At 42.2% G+C, this 25,892-nt stretch overlaps 1 protein-coding gene across 1 annotated transcript in view; it reads left to right on the top strand.

The window, feature by feature from the left end:
* Positions 1-25,892, top strand: part of LOC311293410 (uncharacterized protein) — a 331,123-nt gene that overhangs the window by 272,676 nt on the left and 32,555 nt on the right. Inside the window, exons 17-18 of the mRNA XM_084413660.1 lie at positions 10,534-10,605; positions 11,103-11,276. Coding sequence (XP_084269786.1) covers positions 10,534-10,605; positions 11,103-11,276 — 246 coding nt within the window. The remainder of the gene's footprint in view (positions 1-10,533; positions 10,606-11,102; positions 11,277-25,892) is intronic.

The raw sequence follows: 25,892 nt of genomic DNA, 5'->3' as shown, positions 1-25,892 counted from the left end.
CCTATTGGTTATCAAATTTGCCCTGTAGGGCCGGACATCAATTAGCCCTACGTCATCCTTGTGTGCCGCCCACAATTGAGGGTTGACGCCCAAAATTTCCTGTGGCAGCACAGTTGCAGGCAAATCATCGACAAGAGCACTTCCTGTGTCGGTTGTGATGGAAAAAGCTGCAGGAAACATAAGTGTCAGAGAGTCAGCGTCAAAATCCAATTTCATACCAAGTTTATGCATTAAATCTCTACCCAACAGGCAGAATGGTGAATTCGGTATGATTGCAAAGTCATGCATTTTAAACAATGATGGTACATCCTTAGAAGTAACCGGTAAGGGTGGCGTCATTTCACATTTCACGGGAACGTTGTCAATCCCGACAGAGTTAATTTTCTTTCCCGTGATGAGGCCAGAGTACACGATTGACGATAAGGAAGAGAGGGAAGCTCCGCTGTCAATTAGAAAGACATTTGGTTTATAATCAACATTTAATTCAATGAACGGCAAGACATTTGATTTATTTGGATAACTTATCGACATCAGTGAAAACTCAGACCCTTGACTCTGTGGGCAGCTTCATTGTTTCCTCCATTCAGTTGGATACGGTCTCCCTTGTTCGGAAGAGCGCAAGGAGGGGGCTCTGGGCCCGCAGCCATCAGAGTGCCTAAACATCTGGTTTCCATTAGTCTGCTGCTGTTCAGCTCTCCTTCTGCAAAACTTGGCAATATGCCCAGGACGGCCACAGCAGAAGCAAGTGAGAGGCTTTTTAGAGTTATTGAACGGACGGGTCGGAGCCTTAACCTGCTCAGAATTAACTTGCAACATTAATGGAACTTTTCCTTTAGAGTCGAAAGCACCGGCACATGAAAGTTCACGTAAACGCTTGCCAAGGTCATCAACTGACATCGTGAAAAGATTATTTGTCGTAAGTCGAATTAATTGTGCAGTCTCGTTATGCATGTTGTTCAGAAACGTGTTCACAAACAACAGACAATTGTCATCATCGATCGGAAGTGCTGATTCCTCGATCCACGCACTCTTAAATCTATTAAAAAATGCCATTGGCGTCTCGCCAGATCTTTGCTTCGTATTTGCGGCATGCGAGATATCTTGTTTAGCAGATGACAACTTCAGCAAAAATGCAGTCAATTGTTTGAAAAAAAGTTTAAGTTTGTCAGGGTTGGCCCATAGCCAACCTTTTTCAGATTCATTTTCCTCATCATCTTCTCTAAATCTCAAACCACGAAAGGATTTAGAGAGATCAATCGGTTCAGGCTCTGTTTTCACAAGACGGCGTGCCGGTGGTACGTCATTAACAGGATTCAAAAGATCAACTGCTTCAATCAATTCTTCCTCCGTAATGTCAGCAGGAAGAGTTTTAGTCAGTATAAAGCGATAATCACGACCAGTCAGCTGGCTGTAGGCGGTCAAACGCTTCAAAACAGAAACATAATGATGCGGGGTTTTTGACGGATCTGGCAGTTCTTTACAGATAGCCATTACTTCAGAGATATTTAGCAGATGAACTTTAAATCCATCTGAAGTTTCAACAAAAGGAAAAGCAAGTGCTTGTTTTAAATCTGGATATAATCTATTTCTAGCAGGTGCTTCAGCGTGAGCTTGAATGCTCTCATATTTGGGAGGGAGGGGTTGCGGAGTCTCTCCCTGCTGCACGGACTTTTTTTCCTCCTCTAGAAAAGTTTTTTCCGTGTCTGGCTGAGAGACAGAGACAGCAGAAACTGCACTGTTCCTCACAGCCAAGTCAGGGTATGGAAAACGTACTCGGTTACTAACGTAACCTCGGTTCTCTCTAGAAGAGGGAACGAGTACTGCGTTTTTGTAAAAACGCTGCGGGAAAAGTCTCTTTTCACGAAATACTGAAGCAAAAAATTATCCTTAATTTTCATAAATGTAAAACGCGTTGCGGCAGTGCTTAGCTATGGCGAGACGGCTTGCTCGCTCATTGGCTGCTCTGCAGCAACTGCATAAGCCTATCGAGCGAGGCCTGAGGTGACGTCAGGCCAATGAGGACGCTTCGCGCCCTCCTAGCCATTTCCCGCCGAGACGGGTGTGGCTAACCTCTATATAAGGAGCTCGAGAAGGCTGATTCACTTGATTTTCATCGCCGAAGCGAACCAGAGTGAACCGTACGCACGGCAGAGAACGCAGTACTCGTTCCCTCTTCTAGAGAGAACCGAGGTTACGTTAGTAACCGAGTACGTTCTCTTACGAGAGTCCTCTCGTACTGCGTTTTTGTAAAAACGCTACGGGAACCCCTTGTAAAACGCCGTGCGTGCTGGGATAAAGACACCGATCACTGGAAGCTAACCAGGTGTACAGTGCATAATCACCAGATAGACTCAAAGAGCCTGGGATTAAGGGAGGGGAACCTTAATTCCCTATATTGTAACGTCCGCAGACGTAAAACATGACCTCACAGAGAGAGTCTAGAGACAAGAGGGGATTCCTCTGTCCTTATATGGTTGCGTCAGCAGACGCGAATATGACATCACATAGACAGGGTGGGGGAAACCTGAACTAAATGTGGGAAATGTGGGTCTTACACAGTTCTGCCCATAAGACAGTCGGCAGCGCGTTGCGCATGCGATTTCAGTGTTCTAGTTAGACAGCTGAATCGGCTATACCGATAGTAGCTTAGCCTGTAAGGCGGGAACCTCTAGGTTGTAAAACCTGATAAATGTAGACGGCGAGGCCCAGCCCGCCGCCGTACATATATCCTGTAAGGAAATCCCGCTGGACCAAGCCCACGAGGAGGCAACGCCCCTCGTGGAGTGCGCTCTAACTCCCAACGGGCACTGGAGGCCCTTGGCAGTATAAGCCAGCGCTATGGCGTCAACTATCCATCTGGATAAGCTCTGTTTCGACACAGCCATTCCCTTGGAACGTCCACTGAACGAGACAAAGAGCTGCTCAGTCTGTCTGAAGACAGCAGAGCGGGACACGTAAGCTCTTAGAGCCCGAATGGGGCAAAGAAAACTTGAGTCCCCTTCCTCACTTGATCCCGGCAGGGCAGACAGGGAGATAACCTGAGCCCGAAATGGTGTGTTGAGGGACTTTGGCACATAGCCATGCTTAGGTTTGAGTATGACTTTAGAGTCGTTAGGTCCAAACTCCAAGCACGCTGGGCTCACAGAGAGCGCGTGCAGGTCGCCTATGCGCTTCACCGAAGCGAGAGCCATCAAGAACACTGTTTTGAAAGACAAATGTTTGAGGCTAATAGATTGGATAGGCTCGAAAGGGGCACCTTTCATGGCCGCCAAAACCGTAGAAAGGTCCCACATAGGGACTGAAGGAGGCCTGGGAGGATTTAGCCTCCTAGCTCCCCTGAGGAAGCGGATGACTAAATCGTTCCTTCCTAGAGACTGCCCCAGCGTTGTTCCAGAAAACGCTGTAATAGCCGCCACATAAACTTTGAGCGTGGAAGGGGATCTGCCCTTATCCAACAGCTCCTGTAGGAAGGAGAGAACCTCCGTCACCTCACAATCGAGAGGTGATAGGCTCCGAGCTGTACACCAGCCGGAGAAAACCGACCACTTCGAGGCATAAAGCCGCCGAGTTGACGGCGCCCTGGCCTGAGTGATGGTATTTATCACTCCCTCTGCGAGGTCAACGGATAACCGTTGAGCGCCCACACGTGAAGGGACCACAGCTCCGGGTGTGGGTGCCAAATTGAGCCCCTGGCCTGCGAGAGGAGATCTCTCCTCAATGGCACTGGCCATGGAGCGATGTCTGCTAGCTGCATCAGGACTGGGAACCATGCTTGGTTCTTCCAGAGCGGTGCTACAAGCAGCACTGAGCATTTCGTTTCCTTGACCCGCTCTAACACCTGTGGCAGGAGGGAGACGGGGGGAAAGGCATAAAGCGGGCAGCGCGGCCACACGTGGGACAGCGCGCTGTCGTTTCTGGAAAAGAACACGGGGCAATGAGCGTTTTCGCGGGACGCGAATAGGTCCACTTCCGCTCTGCCGAATCTTTCCCACAACAGCAGGACTGTTTGCGGGTGTAGAGACCATTCGCCCAGGGGAATGTTGTTCCTGGACAGCCTGTCTGGGCCCACATTCTGGAGCCCAGGCACATGCACTGCTCTCAGCGAGCGCAAATTGTGCTGAGCCCATATTAGGAGGCGTTTCGCCAGCCTGTATAGGGCTGTGGATCTCAGACCGCCCTGGCGATTTATATAGGACACCACGGCCGTGTTGTCCGAACGGACTACGACGTGTTGGTCCTTGATTTGGGGACAAAAACGCGTCAGCGCATTGTGCACTGCCAGCATCTCCAGGCAGTTGATGTGTTGGAGCTTTTCTCGTTTCGACCACAGGCCGAAGAACGGTCTGCCCTCGAGCAGCGCTCCCCATCCCGAGGTGGATGCGTCTGTCGACACCATCCTCACTCCCGAGGAAGTCCCCAGGCTTACACCTGATCGGTACCAGTCGCCCGCCAACCAAGGTATTAGGGCTGCCACACAGCTCTGATTGACCTTGAGACGTAACCGGCCGGACACTCGCGCTTTCAACCAGAACTGCAGAGGGCGCATGCGGAGCAAGCCCAGCTGAAGAACCGGTGATGCTGAGGCCATGAGACCTAGCATCCTCTGAAACGTCCTGAGCGGGGTAGTCGCGCCGCAGCGGAAAGATCTCGCTGCGCGCTGAATGTGCAGCACGCGCTGTGGCGACAGCCGCGCTGTCATAGACTGTGAGTCCAGAATGGTACCCAGAAACGAAATCGTTTGACTGGGGTTCAGTGAACTCTTCGTCCAATTGACTGTGATACCAAGATTCTCGAGGTGATCGAGTAAAATGGTTCTGTGCTCCACGAGCTGTGATCGTGATTGAGCTAGGATCAGCCAGTCGTCCAAATAGTTCAGCACTCGCATGCCTCTGAGTCTGAGAGGAGCGAGCGCTGCGTCCATGCACTTCGTAAATGTACGAGGTGCCAGGGACAAGCCGAACGGCAGGACTGTATACTGGTATGTCTGACCCTCGAAGGCGAATCTCAAGTATTGCCTGTGATGTGACGCTATTTGTATTTGAAAATACGCGTCCTTCAGATCTATCGACATGAACCAGTCTCCTCGGCGAACATGCGCGAGGATTTTCCTGGTCGTGAGCATTTTGAAACTGCGTTTCACTAATGCTTTGTTCAGCCGTCTTAGATCCAGTATGGGTCTGATACCACCGTCCTTTTTGGGGACTAGAAAGTATCTGCTGTATAGCCCCCCTTTGCTTTGAGCTAGGGGTACATGCGCTATCGCCCCTTTGCTTATCAGTTTTGATATTTCGGCGCGAAGTAGGTGTGCTACTTCTAAATTCACCGAAGTTTCGACGCGCGCTGTGAAGCGGGGGGGGCGTCGACAAAACTGTAGCGAGAAGCCTCTCTTTATAATGCCTAGCACCCAGTCCGAAACCCCTGGGAGCGCTGCCCATGCTACTGCATGGCTGGCTAAGGGCTGGATGCGAAGCACGCTCTGTTCGTGTGACAGAGGTGCTTCGGGGTGCGATAACATAGGCGTTATGCCTGTGGCATTCGAGGCGGGGGGCGCGCTTATTACAGCGGGCAGAGCGCTCGTCCTCGACCTTACTACAGTGCTTAACTGAGTGAGGGAGGGCTGAGCGAGTTTCGCGGGACTCATGTCTGCGGGTGAATGTGGGCGGGACGCGGGCACATTCACTGCTTTGGACGCGCTGTCTGCCTGAGCAGAGCGAGCGCACACAGGTCTCGTTTTTACAGAGAGCCTGTGGTCTGTGAGACATAGTGTATGTGGGCACTGGGAAGTGGGCACTTTCACTACATTTGAAGCGCAATCGATCTGAGTCGATTTTATGTGCGCGAGCCCTAAGTGTAGGGCTGTGCTTATGTGTAGGGATGGGCACTGAGGAGTGGGCATCGACACTACATTTATAGCACCATCGGCCGTGGCCGGGACACCAGAAAACGGGAGAGCGGGCACAGTTACTGCAATGAGTGCACTGTCTGTCTGAGCAGAGTGAATGCACACAGGTTTCGTCTTTACAGAAACCACAAGGCATGCAGAACATAGTGTTTGTGGGCACTAGGCAGTGGGCACGTTCACTATGTTGCGTGCGTGATCGACCCGAGTCGAATATATGAGCGCGGGCCCTGTGTGAAGGGCTGTGCTAGTGTGTAGGGATGGGCACTAGCAGTGGGCATCTTCTCTACACATATAGCATCATCGGCCGTGCTCGTGGGCAGCAAAAAACACGTCTGCAGTTGCCTCTCGGGGAACAAACAGAGTGATTTGCATTCGGCGGCATAAATATTTTCTGCCGGCCGGCCTGGGGTTCAAACCTCCGATCGCCCGCGCGCAAGTCTAAGAATCTACCACTGGACCACAGTGAAGATACATTGACAAAGTCAGCGCGAGTATTATCCGCACTGGCGTTTGCTTGTCAGGCATGTACCACGTGCTTGTGGGCAGCAAAAAAAACACATCTGCAGTTGCCTCTCGGGGAACAAACAGAGTGATTTGCATTCGGCGGCATATATTTTCTGCCGGCCGGCCTGGGGTTCGAACCTCCAATCGCCCGCGTGCAAGTCTAAGAATCTACCACTGGACCACAGTGAAGATACATAGACGGCATGTACCACGTGCTCGTGGCCAGCAAAAAACACGTCTGCAGTTGCCTCTCGGGGAACAAACAGAGTGATTTGCATTCGGCGGCATAAATATTTTCTGCCGGCCGGCCTGGGGTTCGAACCTCCGATCGCCCGCGCGCAAGTCTAACAATCTACCACTGGACCACAGTGAAGATACATAGACAAAGTCAGCGCGAGTATTATCCACACTGGCGTTTGCTTGCAGGCCTGTACCACGTACTCGTGGGCAGCAAAAAACACGTCTGCAGTTGCCTCTCGGGGAACAGACAGAGTGATTTGCATTTTCAGAACGCCTGCAAATGTGAGAAGAGTGGAAATCGCCCAGATTCAGCGGGGCTGAAAACACTCCATTCTCTTTCGCCAGTGACGCGCGGGAACCGTAGAAACGGTGTTCGGTTGCAGGCAAGCGGGTACTACGCGCTCGCTGGCTGCAAAATGCATCTCTGCAGTCGCCTTCAGGGGACTTACAGAGCAAAGCATTGGCGGCATAAATATATATGCCGCTAGACCGGGATCTGAACCCCGGTCTCCCGCATGGAGACACTATGATTCCACCACTGAGCCACAGGGGGATACAGGCTTTGAAAGCGACATGTATTCTTCGGCGTTTGCTGGCAGGCAAGCGTGTAACAGACTCACTTTCTGCAATAATATTTCCAGTCGCCGAACAGGGAACTGAGAAATGTGAGAGAAAAGAGTTCAGACCGACCAACGGTGGGACTAAGAACACTCTTTTCTCCTTCGCCGGTGAATGACGCGTGCAGAGGCAGGGTAGCTTTTCTTGTAACGTAAAGAAAAACTAATCCCGCCGTCCGCTTCCAGGAAGGGCAGCCTCGGAAAGGATGCCTGGCGAGTCCTCAGAGTCACCGTAGGCAATTGGCTCGGAGCGAGCGCGAGCGCTGCCTGAGAAGGCGTCTTGAAAAAGACGCAGCTCTTTTAGGGGTGAGTGTTGCAGCGAACACACACACACACACACAGAAAACAGAGCAATAACAATAAAGGATATAGGCGTCGGAAAGCGCAGCAGGTACGGCTGCCTGTAGAAGGCGGCGTTGGCCAGCGGCTTCGAGGGCTCGTCCCGCTGAAGTGCTTGCTTCGAACGACGCTTGCTTCCGTGATCCAGCGATGCGTGCGCTTCGCTGAAGAGATTAAAATCAAGTGAATCAGCCTTCTCGAGCTCCTTATATAGAGGTTAGCCACACCCGTCTCGGCGGGAAATGGCTAGGAGGGCGCGAAGCGTCCTCATTGGCCTGACGTCACCTCAGGCCTCGCTCGATAGGCTTATGCAGTTGCTGCAGAGCAGCCAATGAGCGAGCAAGCCGTCTCGCCATAGCTAAGCACTGCCGCAACGCGTTTTACATTTATGAAAATTAAGGATAATTTTTTGCTTCAGTATTTCGTGAAAAGAGACTTTTCCCGTAGCGTTTTTACAAAAACGCAGTACGAGAGGACTCTCGTAAGAGAACTATTATTTTCAGTATTCTTAACTCTTACTGGACCTTGATCCCAGTATTTTTTCATGCTTTGCCAAGTTTTAAAGGATTTCTCCATATACGGAAAATCCCATTTCGGGTCGCCCCAGCCGTTAAAAATCATATTTTTAGCACTTTGCATGTCCGCATCTTTAAATGAGCCCTCGCGAGGAAATGGGTCTAATTGTGTTTTTCCCGTACTCCAGCCGGCCAGGTTCGACATATAAGGCTCAGTATAAAAAGCTTGGTCGTTTCGATTCATAAAATCTTTTGGAGATTCATCAATTAACGGAGGAGATATTTTATTGCCCATTTTAAGCCACACAAAAATTTCTTCTCAATTCAGAGTAAATAAATTTCGAAACAGTCAATTAGAGAACGAAAGAAAACAATTCTGCAGTTACAATTGTTAGTACATTTGGCCAAAGAAACAAAGAGATAAAAAGGATAGAAGAGGAAGAAATCAAAATAAAGTAATGTGCTGTATCATTCACTCACAACCACAAAAAAGGAACGGAGCACTTTGAAATATCTCGCGACAATATTTCCTTCTTACAAAAGTAAGGTAAAACCAAAAAACGCAGAAAAAGTGATCAATTTTTTCTCACGCTCTTCTTGCATTAATTAAAACACAAGGAACACCCAAAAAGTAACGATAAAAGATCACTTTCTTTTGTCGTTCTTCCCGTCTTAATTAAAAGCACGCTTTAATTAAACACGAGGTAAACCATGACGATAGAAAGACTGATCAGATCTTTTCTGTCGTCCCTCCTGCTATTGCAAGGATAACCAATTATGTACAACTCACGGCACGTTTCAAAATTCATCTATCTCAGCAGATAGTAAGAAACTGTTCTTATTTAAAGAAGAAATTTTCTTACCATCTGGAGTAGATCGGACGAGCCCACATAACTGTTAGAAATAAAGTTGTTCCAACACGAAGTGCCTTTTCTTTCCGTCCTTTATTTGGGTAGTGAATGAATAAAACAGAAGAAAGACCAGCCTGGGAAGCTAGGAAAAATAGCTCAGCTCCCAATATTCTGAACAAAGAATATATACTGAAAATGTATAGGGAGTATCACAATCTCAACCAATAAGATTATAAATGACATCATATCATATCAGATATACTTATATAACAATCCTATAAATGGTAAATATCCGGTAAAGTTTTCCTTCTGAGCCTTGTGGTCCGAAGGCTTTTCTGTATCATACATGGAAGAAAACGAGACCCTCTCTCCCTCTAACTCTGAGGGTCCTTCTTAATGTGAAACAGATGTGAGATTACATACATACAAAAGAATTTGCAAACAAGGCCTTTTCACTGTAAAGCACAGGGCCTTTTCTGTGGACACAACTTATGCTCTGGACAAAACTATTTTATGGATAAAGCTATTGCATGGACAAAGCTGAGATAAAGAAAATACATTTCTAACATAAATACTGTGAACGATATGTCATATATAATCATCTTTAAATGGTATGGGTAATTAGCAGACAGATGCAAGTTTAATATATACAAATTTGGTTGGTCTAGTCCAAATAGTCTCTGAGTAACTGAGAGAAATGCAAAAAGTGTTGCAACTGTCCCCGGTCTCCCCTATATTTTTACGTTTGCATGTGATTGTTTTAAACCCGTGTTTAGACCCGTGTTTCCCTGTGTCCGACCCGACCCGCACCCGTATCCGACAAAGTTGGATATTTTTCATCCCTTTGAGCAAAATTTGCAGGTCACCCGTCAACCCGTGCAGTCACAGTGGCGTAGCGGACGGGCACGCAGGGCATATTACATTACTGTTATTATTATTATTAGGCTACTTTTATCATTAATATTACAGTTCATTTGCCCCGCAATAATTTCATAGCGCATCACCGCATAACTGACGCGCTGTGAGGATAAAGATTAGATTAGCTTACTTCTCATTTCAAAGACAATTCAATAAACAAGTAAATTATTAACAAGTAAACAAGTAAATTATTAAATAAACAAGTAGGTAAATAAACAAGTAACAAGAAAACAAACTTGTGTGCTTAATTTTTTACGAATAATTTGCTGATGCAGGTACAAAAAGACTTTTTCTTTAAAAAAAGTTAAATGTCGCCATGGTGATAACCACAGCAACAGACAGGACAAAATAATCTGATATGTGAAAATAGTGTTGTGGTGTAAATGCAGACTAATAGACCTGCCACAGCAGCACTGACAAGAAAAAGAAAAAACGAATCTGTGATGGCTGAATACGAGGCTTCTACAGTTATAGATACTAAAACAACTTTTTCACATGTGCAGTGTATAAAGCAGTGTTTAATTTAAAAACATATTTGAGGGTATTTAGGAAGGTATAATGTATTATTTACTTATGATATGAATTATTATGATTATTATTATTGTTGGCATGAATAATTAACTTGTTTATTTTTTATTTTCAATTAGTGTCACACAGAACACTGGAGATGAAGTTCTTCAGAAGCTGCTGCCTGTGGTTACAGCAACTAGATCAGCTGTGTAAGTCACACTGAGAACAAGCATCACTGTTAAAACATAACAGTTCTTACTTAAACATTATAAATGAATGGTTTAACAAAAAATATGAGTCACACTTCAGCTTTTAAACCCTCCAGCTGTCTGACCTGATTTGATCTACTTAACCATTTTTTATGATATATGTGTGAGAAATTTATTTTAAAATATATGCATTTATAATGTATGTATATAAACATTTATATGTAGACTTTTTATAGTAATTTAAATGTCATTTAAATGTTAATACATTTATATTTATTGAAAAAACTGATGTTTTTAATGTATTTCATTTAATCAGTTTTATATAATCTTTCTCCCTCACATAGAGACATAATCTCTTAGAATAACAGTTAAACTTACTGATATATTTAATTCATTGTTTAAAAAAATAGATATTGCACAAATTATAAACACAATTAAGAAAAACAAAGATTTCTGTTTTGATCTGAGAATGAAGAGTGTGTCATTGTTCTCTACAGGTTGTGGGAGTGTGGTGTCACAGATGAAGGTTGTGCTGCTCTGGCTTCAGCTCTGAGATCAAACCCCTCACACCTGAGAACACTGGAGCTGTATAAGAATAAACTAGGAGACTCAGGAGTGAAGCTATTCTCTGCTGGACTGGCGAATCCTCACTGTAAACTGGAGAAACTGGGGTAAGATCATACGTAACTCACATGAAACTCACTGTGAATTCATAAAGTATAATCAAAATGGAATATAATGCAGGGAAATAACTATTATTTCATTAATTACAAGCAAAGCTATTAAAACAACATGATTAAATTCATCAAATTATTTTTACATCCGTTCATATTATGTAAGAGAATTAATATTTTTAAAGCGTTTGCACTATTTCTCCTGCTGCTGTGAGATGTTTGATCTGTAAATGATGAACACATGAGCTGCTCCTCATTAAGGTGATTCTGCAGTGCTGATAGTCACACTGAAAAACACACTTTGCAGAGATGGCAAAAGTACTCACTTCCCGTACTCAAGTAGAAGTACAGATACTTGTGTTAAAAAATACTCTGGTAAAAGTAGAAGTACTGAATTAACTTCTTTACTCTAGTAAAAGGAACAAAGTACAGGTTTATAAATGTACTTAAAGTATAAAAGTAAAAGTAGCCTTGTGAATGACAACCATTTTACCTGGACCACACAAATGTTACTAGAGTGCAATCTGAGAAACTTAAGTGGATAATATGGAAAAAAGGTTCTTTATATGCCATTTCCTTCATTTTAAACAGATGTCTGCCAATAGGCCTAAACCATTACATATATGATTATTGTGACAGAGACTGGGACTCCAGGTTAATAAGATTCTGACTGAGTAGCAAGATATTAATTCAATTGTGATTCTGTGAGAATTCACAGATCCAGTTTCTCTTTTTTAATCTTCCCCTTCACATTTAAAGGAATCTACATGTATGTGTGTGTGCTTAAATATGGCTTCTGGAACGGAGAAAATATGATTTATTAAACAGACTAATGTCTGTTAGTTAATTAAGTAGTTCCCCGTACTTTTAGAGTTACATCTAACAACCACTAGATGGCAGCAGCGTATAAGAAATGAACTGACAGCTAGTAAATCTTTGAGCATAGAGTGCTAATAAAAATAAATGTAATATGTCTGGCTCACAATTTTTACAATTGAAGTGCTATAAAAGTTCAATGTGCATTGTATTAAAAAAATCTTTACTGATATGCAAATAGACAATAGACATCCAGCAAAAGAAAAATGGGCAAGTGATGTATGCCCTCAAATCTGCAGATGTGCATGGATTTGTCCTGGATCCCTTAAAGAACTTGGGAGCAACGAGGGTATACAGACCTTCTGTAATGCGTAACGTGTCGTAATTGTGTGTAGTGCAGTGAGTGAGTGAAAACACGTGTGTGTGTGTGTGTGTGTGTGTCTGGGACGGACAGGGAGAGAGAGACCGCAAGTGATCAAATGTAAACCTCAAAGGATGATTGGGAATGTCTTGCTGCTTGTCTGCCGAATCTCTGGGATCTCCGTTTTCTTCATTTTCAATAATGTCGCCGTCCATACTACTATGTGCTAACGTTACCACCATCAAGCCGCAATGATTTGCCGTGAATGAATGCCGCCGAATCTGTCGAGTCGTCTTGTAGTGGAAAGTACAGATATTCGTGTTAAAAATGTAAGGAGTAAAAGTAAAATGTCGGCACAAAAATAAATAGTAAAGTAAAAATATCTGAAAAATCTACTTGAGTACAGTAACAAAGTATTTGTAGGCTACTTCGTTACTTCCCATCTCTGACACTTTGACATTGTGATATACATTTAACACCCTTTACTTTAAACACACTCAGTCTCAGCACAGTCAGGATTAACACAGTCCATTCATTTTAATTTTAGGGGGAAACTGGAGACTGTAGAGATTTACTCCAGGTTTAAAGTCTACCTCATGTCAATGTCACATATTATGACATGGAGAAGCACTATAGTACATCGATGACACGTCAGTGTCTGTATTATTAATGAGGCTGGAGGTTCTTATCCTATGAGAAGACATTTCTCTTTTTCATGACAGACGCTTCAAACTGCAAAATCATGCAGTAGTTTAGAGAGGCGTTCATGGGTCGCAAGTGTGTTTGTGTCCATGGTGCAAGAGTTGAGTGTGTTGCAGGCTTCCCCTGTGATGCTGTCAGGCCGAGACTCGCTGCAGGCGTTTGGTTGGCCAGAAACTACAGACACAATCAAACTGTGTGTGTGTGTGTGTGTGTGTGTGTGTGTGTTTGTGTGTGTGTGTGTGTGTGTGTAGCAAGCGTTTTTCTGTGGAGAGCTACGAGAATATCTATCTTCTCTGTCACTATCTGTCCTGAAGGGGACAGGAGCAGGGGAAACCGGGGACAGTTGCAACACTTTTTGCATTTCTCTCAGTTACTCAGAGACTATTTGGACTAGACCAACCAAATGTGTATATATTAAACTTGCATCTGTCTTCTAATTACCCATACCATTTAAAGATGATTATATATGACATATCGTTCACAGTATATATTTGAATGGAAGAAGTCAGATGTTGCAACTGACCCCGACCCAGGGACGGTTGCAACACGTTAAAAATACCTCATTTTTTTATTTTAGCTTTTTGTCTCAATGAGCATATAATTCTGAAAATATTAACTGGTTTAGGCCTACTATAATAATATAGTATTATTTATTTCAATAATATTATTGTAGCCTATAATTGATTTATTTAGTCATATTTATCAAATAACAGTTATTGAGTTTTGTTTGTTTATGTGTAGAACATCGGCCTACATAGATCCAGTGTGCAGGCGTTACAGATGCTGTTCAATCTCTCCATATTTCAGTGTCAGACAGGAACAATTTGCGAAGCAACAAACCTTTATTAAACATGCAATTTATAACTTGTTGCAACTGTCCCAAACCCTATCAGCCATGACAGAACATCATGTGCCTGCTAGACACGCTGACTCTGACACACGCTAACCATGTCACTTAGAAGTCAACAAAACAATAATTCAAACTAAGTAAGTTTTGATTAATTCATACAAAATGTCTGGACAGTATGACAAAAAATATATCTCATGAAAAAATTTACTTTCAAACCTCCAAAACAAGTTTTGTTCAATAAATGCAGCAGCAAATGTTGAATATGTCTAATGTCTTCTTAGTGGGGAGAGGGTCTAACTGTGCATGTGCAGTATGAGTGTCATCACTCTAGCTCGTTTCTGATTGGAGAAAAATGACATGTTGCAACTGTCCCCGGTCTCCCCTACGTAGATTTGTGATCTACACAACCGGTTTTTATGACATTTGTATGAGAAAATTATTATCATATAGATGCATTTATAGTGAATGTATATAAACATCTATACTGTTAAAGGGAAAATACAGATTGTGTTCAATGATTTGGTAGGAATTTAACTGTCCGCTGTAAAATCCTCCAGGTTCCCCCTGATATGTAGTGAGAGCCGGTGTCGTGCCGAAAAGTGATGGTCTGCCGAAAATTGATTGCATTATTAATTGTAATAAGTAGAGGCTTCAATCATTTTGTTGTAAGTAGAATACTGCATTTTATGGGTTGTTTTTGACATTTAAAGGTATTTTAACAGGTAAAAAGGGCTGGATTGGTTGGTACACAGCAGGTAAAATAATGCAGAGTCATTTTTGCAAAAGAGATCATGTCTTTATTTTATATAGGCTACAGCTCAGCAGTAAGTCATGTTATTATAGGCTACAGTCTGTTTTCCAAATAGCCCACAAACACGTATTCCATCGGCAACAACAGGCTTCTATTATTTCCTATAATCATGTAAATGTCATACCTGATTAAGCTATAAACTGCAAACACTTATTTGGCCACAATTGTTATTATTATGTTAAAAGAAACGTTAAAGTATCTCACAGACATAGGCCTACCTCTGCTATTACCACGGACATAAACTGATGGTTATTTGCACGTTATATCTGTTTGATCCAGCTAGACGTAAAGAGACTGGGCGCAATCAGTTTTTGGCGGACCATCACTTTTCGGCACGACACCGGCATGGGCCGCTGACAGATGACTGTTGCTCGTCCCTCTCTCTCTCCTGTCTTGCTCTGCCACACACACTCTCTCTCTTCTTCTCACAGCCGCACACACACATTTAAGAGGATTTTACAGAATGATTGTGAGGTAGACTTGAGCTGAAAGAGGGGGGTTTCATGACTCTTTATTGTTCATTACATTAACCTCTTTTTTTACTATCTTTCTATATTTTTATGTGATGTATAGTTTTAATTTGTTTTATCAGCTTTTATGTAATCACTGAAAAAAATGTGTCGGATCAAAGTAAAAGAATTACTTCAACTTATTACAAGTAATCAATTTACTTTTTCTCAAGTGAGTTTGAACAAATCAAATTTCTATGGTCAGTTGAAACTATGTTTTTTACACGATTGAATCACAAATTATCACAATGTTTTTGATTAACAAAAAATCCAAATAACTACAAACAATGTTGTCACACTGTGGTTTCCTCAGGAACAGACTGAAGACTCCGATTATAGGTACAAACTCAAACTTTAATAATAGCACTCTGGAATAAGCTGACAGGGAAAACACACATAAACACAACGGAGATCAGACAAAGACTGAAAGAAAGGGTGCATCTTATATAGCAAACAGAAACGAGATAATTAATCATGCACAGCTGGGACAAATGAACTCCATGATAGTAATCATAGAAACAAAGGAGTGGCGGAAAAAGAAAAGGAAAACAGGAACAAATCAAAAAAGAAACTGAAAGTCCAAACATGAACGGACACGTTATCTACAACTACACGTGACAGTCCCCCGTCCTCCCGAAGACGCTTAACGTGTAATTAAACGCAATGCGCTCGTATTCTGGACTCATCTGCTATTCTGTAGGCTACTTATGCTTTATTAATAAGGTGTACAGAATTTGATCTTTTAACATGACTGTCTTATAGTACATTATAGTATAATGTGTATTGGGGGCTGCTTCTTTGCTTCAGCTTTTCAAATGTAGAAGTATGATAAAGACATGATAGGCTATATATATTTTATGTAGATGAAAGCATATTTTGTACATGACTACACGTCCTTAAAAGGCGTAGAAAATATATCGTTTTAACGACATAATATAGCATCTCATTATTACGAGAAAAGATGTCGTTAAAATGACATAACATCTCGTTATTGCGACATAATTGAGTGGAAAAAATAATCTGTATATGGCAGCAATGCACCACCGTACAAACTGCCTTGAGATCAGGCTGAACTATTAGGCCGAGACTTCTGAATATATAATACAAATACATAAATAGGCATAATAACATAAAGTTATTCCAGTTGTGGTTAAGGATCAGGCTGGACACACTGGAATGTAGAAGCTAAAAACTGCAGGCAGTGTAATGCCACAAAAGACACACACAAAAATCTGTTGTGTAAATGTATGACCACTTTAAAAAAATAAGAGCTTTGACGCGTGACCATTTTGTCGTATTTTTGTGTTTATTGAATTAAACCAAAACCTTATTATTTCTATTCTATTAGTTTTATTAGGAAAAATAAATATTAGACAGATATATTAAAAATATGTGTCACTTAAATATTACAGATTAAAAAACAAAAGAAACCGTGCTGAGTTTCAGGTCATTGTGGCGCGCTCCAAACATCTATAAAGGAAACAGAGACATTCCGTTTGTTTTCATTATTTTACAAAATCTGAATATCTTTTGTAAATTTATCAATTATGTCTTGCTTTTATATGTATGACCATAAATTACGGAGTAAGAGTTTACTCTCTTGGAAGGAAAAAATCCAGTGGTCGCGCCGCCGCCACACACACACACACACACACACACACACACACACACACACACACACACACACACACACACACACACACACACTCTAAAACCTAACAGTAATATTAACTAAATACAATTGAGTTCACAGCACTCAAATATTACCGAAACTTGAATGACTGAAACAGAACTCAAACTGAATGAGTTATAGAACATTTCTAGATCCCAGAATGATAATTGTATAATTAAGTGATTAATTAAGTGATGATTGAGCATTAGTGATGAGCACCTGCTGTTAACAAGCAGAATCACTGAAGGAAAGAGAAACACAAGAACTACAATTGACTTCCAGCCACAGCAAAATCAACTGGAGATAAAAGACGACATTAAATATCTCAAGATCTCAGCAGAGGAGGATTAAACAACTCCACAAACAACATTACAAGCTTCACTTATTACTAAACAGTTTGACTTTATTATTGCCATTCGTCTACAGAAGTTCTTATTAGAATTAACAAAGGTTTAGAAGTTGATGATTTGAGTTTCATTTAAGGTCACCATGATGGAGATCAGCGTTTGCTTTAGTTGAGCTCTTGGCCCTTGACTTTTGCACTTAAGATTTTCTTTGGCTGCTATAATTGAGTGTTTATAAAACATATTTGTTATGGCACAAAAGGCAAGGAAAAGTCTGATCGGGTGTTGATGGTGAAGGACTGATGATGACAATCATCATTTAGTGACTTGATTCACTGATTTCATTCAGAGTCTGATCTCTGATTAAAAGGGCAACATATTAGTTTCACTCAAAACTGTGATTCTACAGCATAAGAGCTAGCCATGTTGTGGCCATCAGATAATATGAAGGATTTTACAAATAGTTGTGCACAAAAAGGTTCACAGAAAAGGTATTGCATTACTAAGACTCACACAGACATCAAGAATCAGCATATGAATCTCAACAATGGTGACCATTAAAAAATGATGCATGCTGGGCACTAGCATAATACAAAACTTATTCATGGCTCCCAGCATGCATTGCGGCATAAATCATTTTTTAATGGTCACCATTGTTGAGATTCATATGCTGATTCTTGATTACTGTGTAAGTCAGCATGATACCATAGAGGTTTTTAAAATCTGATTGTCACAACAATGGGCCTTACAGCAGAATCAGTTCTATTATAATGAATAATACAAGTAATACATCACCTGTCTAATCAGAGATTAGGCTCTGGAAAAGATCAGAGAATCAAGTCACTAAATTATGGTTTTTATTATCTTAACACAACCACATGCTCATATTTTCTTTTGGCGTATGTGCCATAACAAATGTGTTTTATAAACACTCAGTTACAGCAGATCTTTTATCTTGAGTTGATTTCATCTAAGGCTGTGGTTGGAAGTCAGTTGTAGTTCTTGTGTTTCTCTTTCCTTCATTGATACTGCTCGTTAACAGCAGGTGTTAATCACTAATGCTCAATAATCACTTAATTAATCACTTAATTTATTGACTGCAATGTATATCTACTTTTAGTAAACTTTTAGTAAACTCAACTGAAATAAGTTCAGAGTACTCATAACTATTGTTTTTATAAATCGGCAATCGGTTTCCTCAAATGTAATAAGTTAGCTTAACTTGTTTGGTTTTACAGTGAATTAAGGCAGTCGGTGTCCTCAAATGTAATAAGTTACACAACCGATGTATTGTCCGTGCGGACTGGAACATGGTGACCGTGGAGGAATGGGAGGAAGTGTTGGAGCGCTTTCTCGACCGCGAGCATCTCTAGACAGTTTATGTGTAGGAGATTCTCCTGGTCTGACCAGCGGCCATAGACCGGTCTGCCTTCGAAGAGCGCTCCCCAACCTAGGTTGGAAGCGTCTGTCGAGACAACTTTCCAGTGTGAGATCACCCCCATAATCACTTCTGTGTGATACCATTCGGCTGCCAGCCAGGGCTGCAGGGCTGAAATGCAGCCCTGATTCACTCTGACTCGCGAGCCGCCGGCAGCCCAGGCTCGATGGGGCATGCGCGCTTTCAGCCAGCGTTGAAGCGGGCGCATGCGCAGTAAGCCCAGCTGGAGCACTGCCGCAGCTGAGGCCATATGCCCCAGGATACGCTGGAATGCTTTCAGCGGAACCCGGCTGCCTATTTGGAAGGATGCGGCGAGGAGACGGATGCGGCGCACGCGCTGCTCCGACAATCTGGCCGTCATAGCCACCGAGTCCAGTTCTATTCCAAGAAAGGAAATTGACTGACGGGGCGAAAGCGAGCTCTTGGTCCAATTGACCGAGAGGCCCAGACCTTCCAGATGGCTGAGAAGCGCTGTTCTGTGAGACACAAGTTCCGTCTCTGACTGCGCTAGAATAAGCCAATCGTCCAGATAGTTCAGTATTCGCATTCCCTGTCTTCTCAGGGGAGCGAGAGCCGTGTCCATGCATTTCGTAAATGTACGGGGTGCTAAAGACAGGCCGAACGGCAGGACTGTGTATTGATATACTCGACCGTCGAAGGCGAATCTCAAGAATGGCCTGGACGGGGAGTTATCTGGATCTGAAAGTACGCGTCCTTTAGATCGAGAGAGATAAACCAGTCTCCTGGGCGGATCTGCGCGAGGATTTGTCTGGTTGTAATCATCTTGAACGGCCGTCTCATGAGGGCTTTGTTCAGATGTGTCAGATCTAAAATAGGTCTTAACGCTCAGAGGGGCTCCGGCGAGCGCTCAGCTGTCATAACCGGCTCGGGAGGCCTTTGAGAGCGCGTTTCCTCTTACGCGGCCCGGAAGAGGCAGCCGGCGAAGCCCAGGCAGAAAGCGCAGATCACATGGCGGGCCACAGGATGGCCACGAGCCACAGGATGAGCGAGGCTTTGTTAACCAAATATTTTGATCTCGTTTGAATTGTGCCCTGATTTACACATATGATGTTTGTCAATTTTAAAAGATACATTTTAAAGTCAAGAAAGTCGCAGCTTGATGTAAAACTGTTGAGGTATAAGACTGTGAAAATACGTAATTACAAAGACTACAAACCCAGGGGGCGCACATGCGACGTCATACCTTTTCTCTCAATGAATGAAGCTAACTTTACTGAAGCTAACATCTGTCATTTTTTCTATAGTCTTACATTATAATCGTAGCGTAACGCCGTCATGCCTGAGTGTTTTGAGCCAGAATACACACATACGAGCAACGGATCTTGTGACATACATAGTGCGAGACGAGAGATGTAGTTCATTGAGCGATTTTCACATAAAACTAAACGTTACTCTTCTGTTTTATGACAAACTGCGACTTTCTTGACTTTCATAATTACCTTTTAAATTGACAAACATAATATGTGTGGTTCAGGGCACAGTTCAGACGGAATAAAAAGATAAGTTATCTCTCGCCATTGACTTCCATGCATATTTTTTCCGAAATTAGGCTCTCTATACTTCACACTGGAAACACTGCAGAGCAAGACAGCAAAATGCAATGTTTGCAAAGCCATAATTCAGAGCTCGTTGAAGCTCCCTCGCGTCGTACAACACAACGAACGCAATCAAACATTTAAAAAAGCACCACGTTACTGTGCGTTCACACCAAACGTGAATAGTGCGTCAAATTAGCGTCTGTTTGTTTGCAAGATGCTGATATTGATCGAGCATTCATTGAGAGAGTTACTGCAACGGAGCGAGGATCACCCTTCAGATAGTGTGTGTGTAAGATGTTTACACTTGCACTTTTCTTATATTTCAAGACTCAAGTATTTGACATTTTGGGAATGTAATAAATATTGACATGACAATCAATTTGAAACCCTTACAGTTGCATATTTGTTTTCAGAATGGGATTTTTCCTGTTAACAGGATTTCCTGTTTTTCTGACTTCCTTTTCTGACCTTATACTTACCTCAAGTTGCCTTTTGGGACATACATGCATACATACATACATATACTTGCCTGTTGAGAGAAGTTTATTTCAGCATCATATAAAATAAACAATAATGATAATAATAATATGAAAGCAAATTGGCTCTGGTATCGGAATAGTATCGGTATCGGCCGATATCCAAATTCAGGTATTGGGATCGGGATCGGATCGGAAGTGAAAAAATGTGGATCGGTGCATCCCTAAAAAGATGTATTAATAAATGTTGAAATGAACATCTAAGATTAATAAATGTTATAGAAGAATCTTTCATGGTTCGTTCATGTTAACTAATGTAGTTAACTAGTGTGTAAAAAATGAAACCTTATTGTAGTGTTAGCACATAATCCATCTCTGTGAGTCCATGTAATGCAAGTGGATTCAAAAACCACACAAAGTGAACACGACGGTAATCCATAAACCCCAGCTGATGAATCAGTGTTTCTGAAGTGAAACAATAGGTGTAAGAAATACAAATATTTAAAACTTTTTACAATATAAACCTTTGCTTATGGCCAACATACACGCATTCATGAGTTCATGTTTGACTTAAACGTCAGCACGTTCTGAAGCGTGATATAAGCGAATTGTGAAACTCACACAAATGTCGCTCATCTGTGCGATATCATTAACCTGTGTACGACCATTGGCTGGAAGTGAGTGTTAGGCTCTGGAAGTGAGTGATGTTATAATAAAATGAACATTACTGTACCTTGTTTTAACAGCGCTTTATATAGATATAACTGTCAGTCCCACGAAGCCTCATCATTAGGGCACGCATGCGCTGAACACCTCTGAGGAAAACTGACCCTGGAACAGAACCTGCTATGGCTACTGACATACCCTGAAAGTTACCTCTGTTTGTGGAACCGAAAGATGAGGCCCGAGCCCGCCCGCCCCAGCCCGCCCCAGCCCGCCCCAGCCCGAACCCGACCCGAGACCAACATCAATATCACTTAAAGCTCTCTCTGATGCGCGCTGTCTCTGCTAGACGCACACACATACACACACACGCTACTAGGTAGAATATTATTATAGGCCTCAAACATAACTACCACCACCGACAATTATGCCCACAAATATTAATACAGACTGTCCATTACAGAGAAGCACTGAGAAGGGAACTTTTAGTAACTCCTAAAGCCTGGTTTATACTCGACGCGTCTGCACGAGCGCGAAGGTGCGCGCAGCAAAAATGACGTCATCGCGGTGTGGGCGGGCGCGCGCGTTGGGTGCGCAAGGGCCCATTTCGCCTGGCGGTGTGCACGGCAGATTTTGTAACAACGCGCGTGGCGCCGCATCCGAAGATGAACGACTTTGAGCCGAATCTGGCCGAGCTCGAACTTCTCACCACACCAGCACCCAGTTTGCACGTCTAAATTAGTTGCTTACATTTAAAATATGAGCATTCAATAGCATAAAAAGTATTTTTAATGAACATAAAGGTCCATGTTTAATAAAAATGTTCACGAAACTTAATGTTTAGTGAAATTAGAAAATATGTTAGAGATTGTTAATTTAGATATATTGTATAGCCTACACATTCTCATATCCATATATTTTGTTTTATTGTCACGAGTAATAATCTCAGGGTTTACTGGGTTTTACTAGATTCTTTTTGTAGTGTGGTATTGGTTGTGGTGTACTAAAATAAACATTGTCACGTGTGTAGCTTTCTTCTTCTCACCGCTGATTCCTGATGGTTTAGAGGACAATTACTTGAGTCGCCCCCTATCGTTTCACAGAATAGTACAACGGCGAGCGCGTCAAGTATAAACGCCTCGTCCGTTTGCGGAGGTGCGCGCGCAGTCTGCGGAGACTCGCGCTGCGGAGCCAGGCGAAAGTATAACCAAGGCTTTACGCTCCAACTTCTCCCTGATGCTCTGCATGGTCAACGGTCACCTAATGCATTGCACTCGCGTCGCGTTACTCGCGTGATCGCATATTGCGTTGCATATTTATAATATTATCAATATAACAATATTTCATAGAGTAGCCTGCGCTCTGCGCGTATATTATGGGCACGATGAAAGGAGAAAAGCTCAATGAGCCCGAGTCCGACCAAAGCCCAATCTGTAAAAAAAAAAAAAAAAAAAAACTGCTCGACTGCTCCCAATAAGTGACAAAATAACGGCAACATTTTCCTATTTACATGTTGTGATTTGTATAGTCACAGCGTGTACAAATAACATGGTCACATATTCTCAGAAGGGAAGCACTGCTACTTGGGCGGAGTGATTTGCTCGCAGCTCCAGAGAAGCCCCGTGGTGAGGAGGAGAGAGTTCGCTCAGAATTGGAGTAAATCACTCCGCAGAAGTAGCAGTGCTTCGTCTTCTGAGAATATAGTTCCCAGTATGTATACGGTTAGAAGATGGTTGTGTCTCATGTGACCTTGTTATTCGTACACACTGTGACTATACAAATCACAACATGTAAATAGGAAAATGTTGCCGTTATTTTGTCACTTATTGGGAGCAGTCGAGCAGTTTTTTTTTTTTTTTTTTTTACAGATTGGGCTTTGGTCGGACTCGGGCTCATTGAGCTTTTCTCCTTTCATCGTGCCCATAATATACGCGCAGAGCGCAGGCTACTCTATGAAATATTGTTATATTGATAATATTATAAATATGCAACGCAATATGCGATCACGCGAGTCGTATTATTAATATTATTATTTTTTTTTTGCGCACAAAAAGTATTCTCGTTGCTTTATAAACTTAAGGTTGAGCCGCTGGAGTCACTTGGACTATATTAACGATGTGTTTAATACATTTTCTGGGCCAGCAAGTTCCAATCCCTTAGAAGCCTATGGAGGAGTGAGACAGCTCTCAGATTTAATCAAAAATATCTTAATTTGTGATCCGAAGATGAACGAAGGTCTTACGGGGTTGGAACAACATGAGGGCGAGTAATTACTGACAGAATTAAAAATTTTGGGTGAACTAACCCTTTAAATACCTATGCTAATCCGTTTGTGGGCCACGATTATCTATAACTGTGTCTATTAATGCAGTGTATCACTGAGAAACGTCCTGCTAGAGTCGTCCTTGTGATGGAGGTTTGGGTTGAATAACTAGTTCTTCCAGAGTTTCATTATTGGACTTGCGTTCGGATTGATATGGTAAAATCGATGTCATTGTTCGTTACTGTGTTTAGTTTACGGTGTAGGAAGCCTCAGGACAGCTGATGTTGTTATGGCAATGGGTGATTTTGTTTAAGACATGCGCACTGTACGCAGTAAACCGATCACAACAGACTGAGCTGTCTGGCCAGTAGCATGTGGAAAGGAGGGATTTAGAGAGATTGATTCATCTGACGAGCCGGTTAAGAATCTTTGAAAAATGTGGTGATGTGCAAATGTATATTATGAGAAAATTCAACAGTTTTTTTTACCTTTGATGCACGTAAACCTGTTGTAGGTAAGTGTTGTAGTAAATAGCATAATAGGGGCACTTTAAAAACAATTCTTTATTATATCTTTACTTATAAAAACAATAAAAAAATGTACAGTACAGTTATAAAATGAATTAAAAGAGTAAAAAGATAATACATAGATAAAACTTCTCATCTGGCAATACACCGGTGTATCATATTTTTCATAACTCCCAGTTTTACTCTGAGATTTTCCCATGGTGATTACACTGTGTCTGTGGTGTTCTTGCGGCACGCCTAAGAAATCGACGTATCCAAAAAAAATGATTTTTCCCTAAAATCGTACATGAGAAGCTCTAGGACTGACTCACGGGGTAACCTCGGGTTCACTGCCCCATCAGTCCGCACCCCAAAAGATTTGTCCGGAAGCTCTAGGAATGGAATAGATCCAGTCCGCACCCCACAGAACCTCGAGTTTAATTACACGTCAGACTCACTACTTCACCACAGACAGAGGTCATCAGCATGGTTTTATCTCTCAATTTCCCCAATTAAGTCATTTATGTTTGTCTCTTACCCAATTCGCAGTGCCATTTGAGTTCAGTTTAGAACCAAAAGGAGGATGTAAAAAGAGAACTGAATTCATAACAAATCAAAGCAGGGATCATGACAATACACAAAAAAAGCATCCCAGTTGGTCTTGACTGTCCTCCATACCGGTAAACCACTGATGGCTGATCTGAAAGAAAAAAAAAAAAAGAGAGAAAATGTGTGAGAAATGGTTGAGTTTGGAGTCGTGGAGTTTATTTAATCTAAATTTGTTCATGGACAGACGAGGAATGAACTTGTGCAACAGCAGTTATTACCAGTCGAGTTAGTTTAAATAGTATAGCTTTATTGCACATCCCTTGTTAGGGAACTCTATTAATTGCCTGAATGTACAATTACGTTAAAGGTACACTGAGTAACTTTATGGCCCTTCAAACTTAAATCTGAAATAGAAAGCTTTTGTAACATTACAAATATGTTTGAATTATGAAATATGAATTGACACTTTAAGTCAATTTAATGCATCCTTGCCAAATTAAAGTATTAATTTCATTCAACAACCAAAAAATAAAATAAAATAAAATAATAAATCCTGACTGAACAGTAGTGCTTTCTCTTTCAGATAAATGCTGTTCTTTTGAACTTTCTATTCAAAGAATCCTGAAAAAAAAAAAGTGTACAACTGAAAATAATCAGAAATGTTTCTTGATTCACACAAGTGCTCCTAAAAAAGTTATGCTGCAAGTTATGCATTACAATATGTTAATCACATAATGCATCTGATAGTTAGTCAAAACATACTTACAAAGCCAAAGATGCTCAGTGCTGAGGCTCTTAAAAGAGCTGTAGTTAGCTCCTGTTGACACAGGGGAAAGAGAGAAATAGAAGAAACATTATTTTTCAGCAATGATTATTGGCAAATGACTAGCCTATATGTTATGAACATGATAAATGACAGATCTAGGATGACTGCTAGATTGATCAATTACACAATCAGATGACAGTTTTACCAATAACTGGCATAGAATTAAAAAAATATATTTTGCAATGAATATTTTTCAATTAGTCTGCCGTTACATTGTTTTAAATGCCTTACTATTTTAACATGTCATATTTCGGTCCTGTGCAGAGTG

This window comes from Rutilus rutilus, assembly GCF_951802725.1.
Source record: "Rutilus rutilus genome assembly, chromosome: 7".
Lineage (NCBI taxonomy): Eukaryota > Metazoa > Chordata > Actinopteri > Cypriniformes > Leuciscidae > Rutilus > Rutilus rutilus.
Note: the sequence above shows the minus strand (reverse complement) of the source record. Positions and strands in the feature narration are given on the sequence as shown.